The sequence below is a fragment of the Rhinoderma darwinii genome, chromosome 12 (assembly GCF_050947455.1).
Source record: "Rhinoderma darwinii isolate aRhiDar2 chromosome 12, aRhiDar2.hap1, whole genome shotgun sequence".
Classification (NCBI taxonomy): Eukaryota; Metazoa; Chordata; class Amphibia; order Anura; family Rhinodermatidae; genus Rhinoderma; species Rhinoderma darwinii.
The window spans coordinates 58,716,575-58,731,507 of NC_134698.1; the positions used below are offsets into that span (position 1 = coordinate 58,716,575).

Consider the following 14,933-nt stretch of genomic DNA (forward strand, 5'->3'; position numbering starts at 1 on the left):
TTTTAATATGTTAATATATAATATTTTGTATACTTTTAATACAATATTTATGCCTTTACCAACACATATACAACATTAACCAGCAAAATGTGCGCTCTGTTTTCAGGAAGATGTTTTTATGACTGTGTATTGAATAAGGCCACAGTGTATGTATCTGACCCATAACACACAGGGTAATCTGGCGAAACAGGCTGCTTTAATTTATAAAATATCTGCCAGAAAAACTCAACCTATACTCCCCGCTCGTGGCACTGCCATAGTAAAGCTGCCCCGCTTTTCTGGTGTCCAGGCAGCTCCCTGTGATGATGTTTCATCGCATGTGATCACTGCAGCCTGTGATCGGCTGCAGGGGTCACATTTTATGAAACCACATCATAAGGAGCCGCATGGAGACAGTGCAGCCAAAAAATTAGGGACTCTTTGCTATGGCAGCATCACAAGTTTTGGCAATTTTTTTTAACCTGCGTCATTTGCTGGGAATATGCAGCGTAATTGCTCAAATTCTGCAACAACTGTGCAGCGCGCACCGCATAGATTGATGCTGCAGGTTTATAATCTTTAGGTCAATTTTTTTTTTTCTGCAGTGTTTGGGTGAGATTTTTTATAATCTCATCCACTTTGCTGCTACTTTAATACGCTGCAGATTTTCTGCCCGAAAAATCCGGAAGGTTGAACGTGCCCAAGAGGTTTAGATGTCTTTGTTCTAAAGTAAACACAACCTTCTGTACTTCTCCTATGCTCTTGTGGCTTGTAGAAAAATATATAAATGTCAGAGTTTAGAGGTATTCCAGTTTAAGAAAATTAAGGTTACTCTTCTGTAAAATGAAAGGAATACAATTTTCCAATAATACTCTATCAATTCCTTCATGGTTTTAAAGGTTTCGCCTTGCTTTTATTCAGTAGGAATATTTCCTGGCCATGTTATGGACCCCCGGATGCAGGACTGATTACAGCTAGGCTGTGTTCACATCTGCGTCCTGTTTTCGGCGTAGAAATAATACCATAAACGGCCGATGTACCCCATTAACTTATACTGGGGTCCTTCAGGTGACAAAATCTGGGAGGGTGCCTCGGACACCTAACTACAGTTTTGTATCGCACTGTACACCTGTGTCCATCACATGACCTTGGACAGATTTTTATCTTCTGAAAGTAAGCAATGAAGCTTCCTATTGAAAGACTGATGACTGAATGATCTTGAGAACCCTGAGGAATGGAAACAAAGTGTATTGGAAAATTGTTTTGTACTTTTATATATTTTGATTAAACAAAAGAAAAAACATTTATTGATGAAACACGAATATCCTTTTTAAAGAGGAGTCCACCAAGATCAAACTTATTTTTTGGAGATGGCTCCCCAATGGTAAGCTGCTTCTGGGACTTCAGATGACAAGCTGTCACTGCCAGGGAAAAGCTGCTGTCATGTCTATATTACGTAGTATTGTGTGTCCCCTACTGAAGTTAACAGGTGATCATGTAATACATGGTCATGCCAGATGCGCAAGGGGCGCTTTGCTCTAACTTACTAGGGACCGGACTAATGGGAGAGTATGTACAAGGATTGCTCTGTGTGAACAACATGATCTCCTTTATGTCCAGGTTCTGATTTCTCACGGTTACAAAGATTGCACTAATGACTTATAATTTAGGAAATGTACAACTACTTATGTACCACCAATACCTTTCAGGAATAGAGAGATCCTAGAAAATGTCCTGTCCATCATCCTTGCAATTCTCGTTGCCTTTTTGGGCTCCATTCTTCTCACAGAAGGCTTCTTCAAAGATATCTGGGTCTTCCAGTTTTGTCTTGTTATTGCCAGCTGTCAGTACTCCCTCCTTAAGGTGAGTCTTTTTACATTGAATTTTTTTTTTGTGTTTAGGGAATTCAAAACTTTTATGGTATGTTCACACGCTTAGCAAGAAAACGTCTGAAATTACGGAGCGATTTTCAAGGCAAAACGGCTCCTGATATTCAGCCGTTTTTTATTCAAACTCCTGTTTTTCGCTGCGTTTTTTTACGGCTGTTTTTGGAGCTGTTTTTCTATAGTCCATGAAAAACTGCTCCAAAAACGGCTCAAGAGATGACATGCACTTCTTTTTTGTCTGAGTTTTTATTACGCTGCCGGTTCGAAAAACGGCCGTGCAAAAAACGCCCCGTTGGAACAGAACGCCGTATTTCCCATTGAAATGGGTAGATGTTTGTATTCGTTCTGCTTCCCATTTTTCAGCCGTTTTTCGGGACGTTTACACGGCCCACGAAACGTCTGAAAACACTACGTGTGCACCCTTAAGCTGATAAAATTGTTTTTTCGTCAGAAGGGCATTTCCTTCATGCCACTCAACAATCTTCAGACAAGTGCTGTAACTCTATAAAGTGTGGCTACTTGACCATTTTGATCTATTTGGTTATAGATCGATGACCGTCTATTGGCTTTTTCCATTTATTCTGTCCAGTGAAACCCAAAATGCATTTTGTTCGTGCTCCTGAAATTTGACTTTTCACAACATAATCACTTACGGTCAATTGTTTTAACGTGTTTTGACCTAATTGTGATATTAAAAAAAATCTGTTGAAAATGTGTATCTGAGCAAATAACTCAGCAGCAGACCAAAGGTTAATTTTCAATGGTTTAATAGTTTCATTAAAACTCTGGCAACAACTCCTAACTGTGGAAATGTCACGATGGATTTGATAGTTGACCAACAAGCCACTGACTTTCTTATCCAAGTTGGACACTTTAACCCCCTTCCCACTAAGAAAACCACTATGGGGAGATATTGAACAAAGCATGCTGTCCGATGCCTAGTGCAGTGCCTGAGGTATCTCTGCATGACACCGGGATCCAAAGAACGCAAGAAAGGACCCCGAAGTCCCTGCACTAGGCATAACTCTGTGTCCATTTTAACATTGGTGTTCCTTTAAGCAATGCGATAAAGGTTGTTTTTTTTTTTTTGTCCTTTAGGGGATAAAAATTTAATCTTGGATATGTTTCATGTTTTTATTTCAGAGTGTTCAACCTGATTCTTCTTCCCCTAGACATGTAAGTATGCACGGTCGTCAGAATACGTTTTTAAATGCACAAAAAAAAAAATTGTAGTCCAGACTACACAAGAAAATTAAAATGAGTCACTTATATGAAACTGTTTCTTGCAGGGCCATAACCGTATCATAGCCTATAGTAGGCCTGTTTACTTCTGTGCCTGTTGTGGCCTTATTTGGTTACTGGACTATGGAAGCAAAAACCTGTCTGCCACCAAATACAAATTATATGGAATGGCCTTCACCAATCCTGTGCTCCTCATCTCAGCAAGGGACTTAGTCGTTGGTAAGTGTGCCTTCTGCTACTTGTCCCGTCATCTTATGTTCAGAGTATTAGGTAGTGTTCACATGCATTTTTTTTCCTTTATAATCCAAAATTGGCATTCACTATACTATGTGAACACTTTTTTCTTACAAGGTACCACGTTAAAAGTTCTCCTTTTTGGTTAACACACAAAAATGTCTACATCTGAATCTTTTCTGTGAGATTCTCAGCAAGGCAAACGTAATCTCGTTTACATTGTAATCTCGCGAGATTACGTTTGCCTTGCTGGAAATCTCACAGAAAAGATTCAGACGTGTCAGGATTCTGAATACACATCACGTCCTGGCTGGTAGTGATGTATATTCATTATCAGGACATTGCAGTAATGTTATAGTGTGTGTATGTAGCTGCACCTAACGATATAGCTATATCGCTAGTGCAGTGTAAATGAATGGAGAGACGTGCATGACGCTGATTGGTCAGCATCATACACTCCTCTGTACAACGCCCACTTGGTCTAAAGTAAAATCACGCCCACTTGGGCATTAAGAAGCTAATTAGCATAAAGATAAAAATCGCTCAAAGTGGTAAAAATCGTTTTTCTAAATAAAAAGCATTACTGTCACCTACATTATAGCGCCCATCTCCTCATGTAGGAGAAAGGGCACTTATAATGTGGTGACAGAGCCTCTTTAAGTGTTTTACAGTCTCCAGGAAGAAGTACATGCTCCTCCCGCAGAGACCAGGGAGTGGCAGGGGAGCTGCATACACAGTCTCTTATCTGTGTGTATCGTGTTGCTAACCTACCTTTATCTAGGCTTCCAGTAATACAGTACAGTGATCATTAACTCGCTCACCTTCTAATGATGATGGGATTATTCTCATCCTTTGACTGTATCTAGCAAGGCTAACAAGTGAGCCACAGAGAACAGGAAATATCCGCTGCTTGTGACTGCTCTAGTGGCCAGTGTGAAAACTGCAATATTTAAAGACTTATTGTAAGTGGCTAGTCACATAAATAGAAAAACACCACCAACATTTTTTTAAAATGTGTAATAAAAACTTCATTTAAATGGAATTTTCTGATGTTACATTGCCTTTAATGCCTTAGCAACATTCGCCGTGCATATACAGCGAATGCACACTCTTGCAATATGGTGAAAACTCAGGAGCTGAGCCCACATCATATGAGGCGAACACCAGCTATATTATACAGCTGTTACCCGCCTGCAATGGCCAAGATCGAAGATCATTTAAGTCCTGGCCGTTCTAACCCCTCATATTCCGTGGTCCCGTAGCGAACGCTGAGCACCTGCCATGGCTGCCGGAGGCCTAGTGAAAGCCTTAAAGGGGCTCTGTCACCACATTATAAGTGCCCTATCTCCTACATAAGGAGATCGGCGCTGTAATGTAGGTGACTAATGTTTTTTATTTAGAAAAACTATCGATTTTCACCACGTTATTAACGATTTTTAGCTTTATGCTAATGAGTCTCTCAATGCCCAAGTGGGCGTGTTTTTTATTATTGACCAAGTGGGCGTTGTACAGGGGAGTGTATGACGCTGACCAATCGGCGTCATGCACTTCTCTCCATTCATTTCCCCAGCACATAGGGATCCTTTTAGATCACTATGTGCTGTCTTATACAAACACATTAACGATACTGAAGTGTTTAGACCGTGAATAGACATTCCACGGGATGTCTATTCACAATCCCGGCACTTCGTTAACGTTTCTGTGGTAGTTACAGCAGTGCAAGCGTAATCTCGTTGTAACCTGTAATCTACAGCGTAATCTCGCGAGATTACGCATGCTCTGCTGTAACTGCCACAGAAACATTAACGAAGTGCAGAGATTGTGAATCGACATCCCGTGGAATGTCTATTCACTGTCTAAACACTTCAGTATCGTTAATGTGTTCGTATAAGACAGCACATAGTGATCTAAAAGGATCCCTATGCACTGACTAAATGAATGGGGAGAAGTGCATGACGCTGATTGGTCAGCATGATACACTCCTCTGTACAACGCCCACTTGGTCAATAGTAAAACACGCCCAGTTGTCCATTGAGAAACTCATTCGTATAAAGCTAAAATCGCTAATAGTGGTGAAAATTGATTGTTTTTTTAAATAAAAAGCACTGCTGTCATCTACATTATAGCGCTGATCTCCTTATGTAGGAGATAGGGCACTTATAATGTGGTGACAGAGCATCTTTAATTTATCAAGTGTTGTGGGCGGTCTTGGCCATGTTTCGGACTTCAGATTTAATAAGTCATTTTTAAATTGAGTTGGAATCCAAATGGCAGCTAAAATCTATTTGCTATGTACAATGTTTCTTATTGACTTTTCTAAATCTTTTATACCTGATCATACCCCTCAGAATAGGTGTACTTATTTATGCATGGCACGATTTTATTACCCATGTTAATTATTTTTTTATTTTTTTTGTTTTTTCTACAGTGTTCACACTCTGTTTTCCAGTCGTGTTTTTTATTGGTCTTCTGCCTCAGGTGAACACATTCGTTATGTACCTATGTGAACAAGTGGATATACATGTATTTGGTGGAAATGGTAAGAGCTGCTTCCTATGATTTCTGCTAAATTTCGTGTTATATGGTATTGCAGTTTTCATCTTTCTCAAGTTTTTAACTACTTCCTCACCAGAAGCTTCCTGACGAGGCCCATTTTCACGTTTTAGCCATGTGCCGATTTAAAAGCAAATTGTTCTATTACTCTTCCAACCCACATGTATTTAGTCCTTGTTTTTCTCAGAACAGGTTGGTCTTCCGTATTGTATAAAAAAAAAGGAAAATAAAAAAGTCAATATGTAATTTTAGGTGATGTGTTTTTTTACATCGGGTGCATGCCACTGGGTAAATATACCTAAATACATTTTTGGCAGCTTCTGCCAACTTTACCGATACCAAATATGTTTGTGTGTCTTACACGCTGGGCCAAGGCGGAGCTTACAATGGCTTATGGAGAGCAAATTTTCCAAAGCGATCTTTGTGCATATGCGACCAGTGTCGCGGCCAAAGTCGCTGTGTAGCCCCAGCCTAAAACTGTACAATACATCAATATATGATATGGAAGATTCTAAGTATAGATATACAAATACAGAATATTATTATATCACACACAAAAAAAACGCAATTTACATAGATCTATCTCTCATATCTGTCTGTCGCATATATATTGATATATAGTATGGGGCTACACGACGACTTTGACCACGACACAGGTCCCATGGCCAAAAATCACTTTGTTCCGGTAGCCTACATCGCAAGTAAAATTACCACAACCACATTCACTGTCATTACTTGTCATCTAGGCTACGGAATATAGTAATCTTTGGCCGTGCAACTCTGTGCTGCGACGAAAGTCGCCGTGTAGCCCCAGCCTATAACTGTACAATATAATATGAAAAATCGCCTAGGGGGCGTGGGGGATCCGCCGCCGACAGGGGAGGTATAGTGATCATTGTGACAGTTGTCACAATGATCATATGCCCAGAGACCTCACAGATTGGTCTGTGGGCAGAGCTCAGTGATGTCAGCTCTCTAGAGACAACTGTATCATGGAGCTAAATGCCGCTGCTGAGCGGCAAACCATGCACTCCTCCCATTCTGCCAAAACCCGCAACGGAAAACCAAGTGTTGTGACTTTTTTGCGGCGTAATCACAGCTATTACGCCGCAAAAATCGCAACTCCAGATAAAAATTGTATTTAAAAAAACGTACTTCCACAGAATGCCCTCCTTCTTCCTGCAGTCTCCTGGCCTCCTGGGATGGGCAGAATGGGAGGAGTGCAAGATCAATAAATTATTATTATTGTTGTGTGTGTGTGTGTGTGTGTGAGACAGGTTTGATAACTGTACTGTAACGTGACCCGCACCTGTGTGTCAATCACATGACTACAACAGATTTTTAGCCACTGCAACTAAACAATCGACGTTCCTATTGACCCCTTTGGCTACATGAGTCATACGTTTTCGCCGCTGGCGCTATGTAGTTATGGTGCAGGCACAGGCTCCACATCAGGTGTCCGCTGTATATTACAGCTGAAACACTGCTGCAACGCCCGAGATGAGAGTTCATTGGCGGCTTCAGCGTATAAGTGGCTAGACGGCAGGAGGAAGCCCCCTCTGACACCCCATGGGCACCATAGCGGCCCATTGAAGGCCACCAGGTATGTTATATACTGACAGGCATAATACGCTTCAGTACAGATGTAGTGTAATATTTAAGTTCTCAAACGATCGCATAGTCGTCCCCTAGTGGGACAAAAATAATTTAAGCAAGAAGGTAATTAAAATGTTCAGAAATATAAAACATTTATATAAAAAAACGGTTGGTGTTGCCACAACCATAACAACCTGTACTATAAAATGAACATGTTATTTAGTCCGCACAGTGGTACAACTAGTGGAACCGCGGGTTTATTTTTGTGCGTTTTTTGTTCACTGCCACCCTCCCCAAAATAAAGGAAATAAGGTAATCAATAGGTACCAACAAATTATCCCATGAGAAAAAAAAGCCCTTCTGAAGCTTCGTCAGCCATGAGTAAGTTATGGCTCTCAGAATATGGCGATACAAAAACAATTTTTTTTTTTTACATTTTAAATCGTTTTTATTTTGCAAAACTAGGTTTAACACAAAAGACAAAAATTTGGTCTGTCACAATAACAATCCGCAGAATAAAGTTAACATGTCATTTTATACTGCACTCAACGCCATAAAAACAAGTTTATATAATAACCAGAAATATTACAGCGTTTACTTAAAAACCAGCTGAATAAAGCTGATCAAGGCCGTAACCAGTATACAGTCAGAACATTAAGGGTAGGTTCACATGGAATTTCGAGGCAGATTTTGATCTGTCTAAACGTCGCTTGCCGCGTCTTTCGCTGCATTTTTCGCCCGCGCTCATTGAGCGCCGTGGCAAAAAAACGCTGAGGAATACGCTTTCTCTGCCTCTTATTGATGTCAATGGGAGGTCAGAAACGTAAACGCCCGAAGATAGGGCATGTCGCTTCTTTTTCCCGCGAGATGGTTTTTCCACTCGCAGGAAAAAAATGCCTCCGCCTCCCATTGAAATGGGAGGCATTTTCGGCCGTTTTTTTGTCACGTTTTCCGACGCAGTTTCCGCGTCAAACGTGTCAGAAAACTCTGTGTGAACTGGCACTAAAGCAGATTTTTCTTCAGATGATGCTGCCCTCTGCTCTCCCATTAGTCAAAACAGCACAACAAAATATTGTGGTATAATAGAAGACAAAGACGGGGTGGATCCAGCGTTGCTGTGGATAAAAAGGAACTTGTTCCAAGTTTAATGGAGATGGTTAAAAATAAGGATCAATCTGGATGATGTCCTGAGGTGCTTAGGAGAGATGTGAGGGAAATTGAAGAAGCCTACGCGTTTCAAACGCTTCCTGCGCTCTTAATCATGGCTGGATTAAGCACCTCAGGACATCATCCAGATTGATCCTTATTTTTAACCATCTCCATTAAACTTGGAACAAGTTCCTTTTTATCCACAGCAACGCTGGTTCCACCCCGTCTTTGTCTTCTATTGAACATATATCGCGTGCCGACGCGAAGATCCGTGCGGTGACTCAAGTGCAAAATCTACACACAAAAGGTGAGCTGGAGGTTTCGTCTCCCCCTCTTTTTTCCAAAATATTGTGGTGTTTGGCTAATAGGAACATTGAAAGAATACACTAGATTTATAGATTTGAGTCCAGTATATTCGTGAGGAGAGTGCCCCCCCCCCCCCAGCCCCTCTCTGCTGTGATTGATGGCTGACTGCTTTGTATCTGCTTACACAGCGGCCTGTCAATCACTGTGAGGCAGGTGGAGGCAGCGCTCCCTCCATGTTTTTCTCGGGCAACCTTCAGGTTTGTGGAAAGCCAATAGCTGTATTCTGTGTTTTTCCATACTCCAATAATTTTTTATTTCATCCTATATAAGAAACTGGACCCAAACGCCCATTTAGATGTTTGTTTTTTTTTGTTTTATTTTATTTACTATAAATGATACCTTACTTTAAATCCGAAATCTAATGTGATGTTTTAAAGAAACTGTACTTTCCAAAAACGTTTTATGTCATAGACATATCAGAAGATTTGATCGGTGGGAGTATAGGTTCTGAGACCCCCCACTGTCGCTGAAACGAATGTGCAGAAGTGATCAGCTGAGTGCCCTTGCACCATTGGCTGCGATCTGCTTTCCTTGTCAGGCTGAAGGCGGCTCGCGTAGATGTTCTATGTGCGCCATCTTCAGCCTAGTAAGGAATGCAGATCACAGCCGAAACTACAGGGCACTCAGCTGATCGCTTCTGCCCCTTCGTTTCAGTGATGATCGCACACGGTACCCCACCAATCAAAAATTCTGATGTCTTTCTATGACCTATCAAAACTTTTTGCAAAGTACTGTTAGTTTTTCAGTGTTTCTCCTAGTTCTGTGATCAGTCCAGGAATGGAATATTCTGCTTTGTGTCTTTCAGCTACCACCAGCCTGCTTGCAGCACTTTACAGCTTTATTCGTAGCATTGTGGCAGTAGCTTTACTCTATGGACTGTGTTATGGTGCTCTTAAGGTAAGTCATTACAAAGCCATTAGTTATGGCAGTTTCCCTGTAGCATGAGATGTATATTGATGAGTCTCGTAGACAGATTGCCTTGTGTCACATGCAATAAAAGAACCAGCATATCCCATAGTCAACCAATGTATCAGACCCTTTTGCATTGTGGATCACTTGCTCAGCAGTACAATAAATATTGAATAATTAATGTTTTGAAACCTTGAAGTTCATTATGCAGTGGTGAATGAATGCTCTGCTAGAAAATTAAATTTTTTTCTTCTGTTTCTTAAGTGGTAGCTATCAACAAAGTTATACATACACATTAAGGCCCCATGCACACGACCGTAAAAACTCTCCGTAATAGCGGACCGTGTTACGGTCAGCAGTTACGGACCCATTCAGTTCTATCGGCCGCGGACACCTTTCCGTATCGCTACGGATGGGTGTCCGTTCCGTAGAAAAGTTCATCAAATTATGGTACATGTCCACTCTTTTGCATTTTACGGGCAATGTTCCCACACTTTGTATGGTTACACGGCCCGAAAATGCGGGCGGCTGGCCGTGCCCGCAATCGTGGGCCGTGAGTACGAGCACGGCTGTGGACATAGGGCCTTTTTTCTTGGACATAAATGTAAAAAAAATATATCATCGGCATACTCTGATGTCCGAACCTACCATTTATACAGAAATGGGCAGCGCTGTGCAGGCACCACTTACTGTGCTGGAAAAAAGTATTTTCCCCTCAGTCTATTTGTCACGTTTAAATCTTTCAGAAGATCCAACAAATTTTAATACAAGACAAAGACAACACGAGTAAACACAAAATGCAGCTTTTAGATGATCGTTCCATTTATTGAGGCTAAAGATATAGCTTTTGAATATATCACCCATGTCAGTATGTAATTGCCCTCTAAACCTAATAACTAAATGTGCCACCCTTGACAGTAAAAACTAAAAACAAACGATTGCGATAACTTGTGATGAGTCTTTACATCGCTGTGGAGAAATTTCATCCCTTTCTACTTTGCGGAAAAGTTTTAATTTGGCTACATTGGCGGGTTTTCGAGCATGAACTGCCCGTTTAAGGTTTTGCCACAGCATCTAAATGGGATTCAAGTAAGGACTGTCACTCCAAAACTTTAGTTTGGTTTCTATTCAGCAATTCAGAGGTGGACTTGCTTGTGTGCTTGGGATTATTATCCTGCTGCAGAACACAACTGCACTTGAGCTTTAGGTCATAAACTGATGGGCGGACATTCTCCTTCAGGATTCTCTAAAACAGAGCAAAATTCATGGTTCGATCAATAGATGACAAGTCGTCCAGGTCCTGCTAAGCAGCCGCAGACCATCACATCACACTACCACCACCATGTTTGATGTTCTTATGGGGGAATGCGGTGTTTACGCCAGTTGTAATGTGACCCATGTCTCGTCTTGCAACTCTCCCATGGATGCCATTATTGCCAAGTGTCTTTCTTGTTGTGGAATTATGTACATTCACCGTAACTGAGGCAAATGAGGCCTGCAGTTCTTTAGATGTTCGTTTGAGTTCTTTTTTGACCTGGATGTGTTGTCGATTCACTCTTGGTAAAACTTTGGTAGGCCGGCCACTCCTGGGACGGTTCACCACTGTTCCAACTTTTCTCCATTTGTGGATAATGGCTCTCACTGTTCGCCGCAGTCCCAGACTCTCTGCAATGGCTTAGAAACCCTTTCTAGACTGATAGATTTCAATTACTTTGTTTGGCATCTGTATTTGAATCTCATTTGAATGTGACCTCATGTGCTGCCTTTTGAGACCTTTTAGCCTGCTTCAAATTCCCAGACAGGCTCTTTTTTTTTTAAACTCGGTTTATTGTAAAAGTACATACAAAAATCATCAGCAAATGGGAACACAATAATGACATTAACATCCCTGCATACCATGAATACACATTAGAAACAAGAGTTTGCAATTTACATTTATACATGAAGGCGAGTCACAGGAGACTCCAAATATTCACTGCACGCAGGCAGGTCAGTGTCACACTTATTTGTGATTCTGTAGACATACAGGTCGCAGTTATTTACCAGAACCAAGCTCCATTCTCACACCTAGGGCATTAAATACCCGGTCAAATAGATCTCAGATCCCTCCTACTTGAAGTGGTAAGGATTCTCTAAGGTCGCCCACGCTGAAGGAGGCAAGAGGTGAGGAGCACCACTCTCCCCAGATTTTCAAGAATTTATATTGACATCCTCTATGTTTATATACTATATTCTCATATGGGAGAATAGCATTGACCAGGCTTTTCCATTGTGATGTATCCGGAAAAGTGTCCCCCATCCATCGGATGGCTATCTATCGCTTTTCTGGCTAAGAACAGGGCTTCTCGCAGGAAGATACCCTCATAGTGTGTCCGGGTTCTCTCTCCCAACAGCCCCAATAAGCATAGACCTGGTTCACATGGAATCGGGTTGGTCATAATTGAGGACAGTATTTGCGTCACTTCTTTCCAGAAATTGGCTATGACTGGGCATAACCACATCATGTGATCAAAGCCAGCCTGATCTTGAGAGCATCTAGGACATCGTGTGTTATGTGCCCTTCCCATCCGATATAATCTGATGGGGGTAATATAACATCTGTGTATGATGTACAATTGCGTCAATTTATTGTTCGCTGCAGGCGAGACCAAGAGATGTGATCCCATGGCCTCCCCCCAGTCCTCACTAGATAATGTAGGAATAAGACCCCTCCATCCAACCTCAACTGACATCTCAGCGTGAGCGACCCTCTGCGATAGGAGGTAAGTATAAAGTGCAGATACCATCCCCCTTGGTCCCTGTGTTCTCAGAATACCAATGAGTGGAAGTGAAGAAATGGATCTCTGATCTTCCCTGAACTGGGATTGTAAAGCATGCCTAATCTGTACACAGCGGAATGCGTCTCTCTCAGGGACCCGGAATGTATCCTGTATCTCTCTGGCGGATATCATATGTCCCTCGTCATCTATCAGGTTTTGCACCTGCGTTATACCTACTTCAATCCAAAAATCAGAATCCTGCATCCCCCTAAAATGAGAAAGACCCTGATGAGACCAAAGTGGCAGCTCTGCAACTATGTCCTCCCATTCCAGAACTTTCTTAACATGTGACCAAACCTGTCTGGCTAGTTTAATTATTGGCAAGGAATGCCTAGGGCTATATCCATGCGGCTCAAGTATGGGCCACAAAGAGGGGATCCTAAGAAAATGGGCCAAGTGGAGATCTGCATTAGGCATTGGTTCCTCAGCCACCCATGTTTTAATAAATCTTAATTGGCCTGCCAAGTAATACAAGAACACGTCAGGTAGAGCAGCCCCCGCCTGTTCCTTGGGACGTTGGAGCGTGCTAAGTTTAAGCTTGGGGCGACTCTCCCCCCATACAAATGAGGAAAATAAGGAGCTTACCAGGTTGAAAAATCGTTTAGGGACCAGGGTGTCCGCGTGTTCTAGGAGGTATAACATTTTGGGCAGCACTATCATCTTAATTAAATTTATTCTTCCTGCCGTCGATATAGGGAGCGCCTTCCAGACAGCAAATTTATCTCTCAGATATGTCAACAGGGGATATATATTTAGATCATATGAAGCGCCACTATCCCTAACTATATGGACCCCTAAGTATTTAAAACAGGAAACCACCTGCAGGCCCTGGAAGTCCTTATCCCACACACAGTTATCGGGTCTAAGGGGCATAAGAAATGACTTACTCCAATTGATATATAGGCCTGAGAACCGTCCAAACTCTTCCAGTATTGTCATTGCTCTTGGTAAGGAGGCGTTTGGATTAGCCATATACAAAATCATGTCATCGGCATAAAGACCAATCCGATCCTCCCGTGGTCCTATGCGGATACCCTGAAAAGCCGCATCTAAACGGATGCGGATAGCCAGGGGCTCAATGGCCACTGCAAACAGAAGAGGGGACAGGGGGCATCCCTGCCTCGTACCTCTATGGAGACAAAAGGAGGGAGACAAAATCCCATTGACCAACACCGATGCCTTCGGATCTTTGTATAAGATGTTAATCCATTTAAGGAATCTCTCGCCAAAACCAAATCTGCGAAGGACCTCAAACAAATAAGGCCACTCTACTGAATCAAAGGCCTTAGCCGCGTCCAACGAGGCCAATGCCCAGTCCTGCTGCTCCCACCACCCTATCTGGGTCACCACCTGAGCTCTGCGGATATTATCCGATGTTGACTTGCCTGGGATAAAACCGGATTGGTCCGGATGAATAATATCTGTGATAGCACCACTAAGTCTATTAGCTAAAAGTTTGGTTAGGATTTTATAATCCACATTGAGTAGGGATATCGGGCGGTACGACTCGCGGTACGACTCACATTCCTCTGAATTTTTTTCTGGTTTCAAAATGACAACTATAGTGGCCTCTCTCATCGAGACTGGTAATTCACCCTTCTGAAAGGCGTTCTCAAATACAGTTAATAACTGGGGATTTAGAGTATCTGCATATTTAATATACACCTCTAGAGGGAGACCATCCGGACCTGACGCCTTCCCTTTTGTCATGGAGGATAAGCATTCTTCTATCTCCTGTACCGAGAAAGGGGCCTCTAACTTGATTCTATTCTCCTCTGACAACCCTGGGAAGTGTGCCCCATCTAAATAGGAGTTCAATTCCTCCATCGAATACTGTGCCTGCGAAGTGTAGAGTTCCCCATAAAAATCTGCAAATCTATTCAGTATGTCTAATGGTGTATTAGCTGTACCCTGGTTTGGTTGGGATATACGTAGCACTGGGGGGGACATGGTATTCTGTTTCGCTATTTGTGCAAGCAGCTTACTCGACTGATTACCGTGCTCAAAAAAGGATTGTTTAGAGAAGAATATCCTTCTTGCTGCCTTTTCCTTGACTAGAAGCAAGTATTGTCTGCCTGCTGCCAGCCACGCTTCTCTGTTAACCTGGGATGGGTCCCGTACGAAAGTATCCTCTAAACCCCTGCATTGTTGTGCTAAATCCATTTCTTGTCTGGCTGAGGAACGTTTAACATAGGAAATA

The 14,933-nt window shown here is 42.1% G+C and overlaps 1 protein-coding gene across 8 annotated transcripts in view; it reads left to right on the forward strand.

Annotated features, from left to right (window-relative positions):
* Positions 1 to 14,933, forward strand: part of PCNX1 (pecanex 1) — a 111,133-nt gene that overhangs the window by 64,345 nt on the left and 31,855 nt on the right. For all 8 annotated transcript variants that reach the window (XM_075843972.1, XM_075843966.1, XM_075843967.1 and 5 more), the window contains 5 exons: positions 1,689 to 1,842; positions 3,009 to 3,041; positions 3,155 to 3,326; positions 5,770 to 5,880; positions 9,811 to 9,902. In XM_075843972.1, coding sequence (XP_075700087.1) covers positions 1,689 to 1,842; positions 3,009 to 3,041; positions 3,155 to 3,326; positions 5,770 to 5,880; positions 9,811 to 9,902 — 562 coding nt within the window. The remainder of the gene's footprint in view (positions 1 to 1,688; positions 1,843 to 3,008; positions 3,042 to 3,154; positions 3,327 to 5,769; positions 5,881 to 9,810; positions 9,903 to 14,933) is intronic.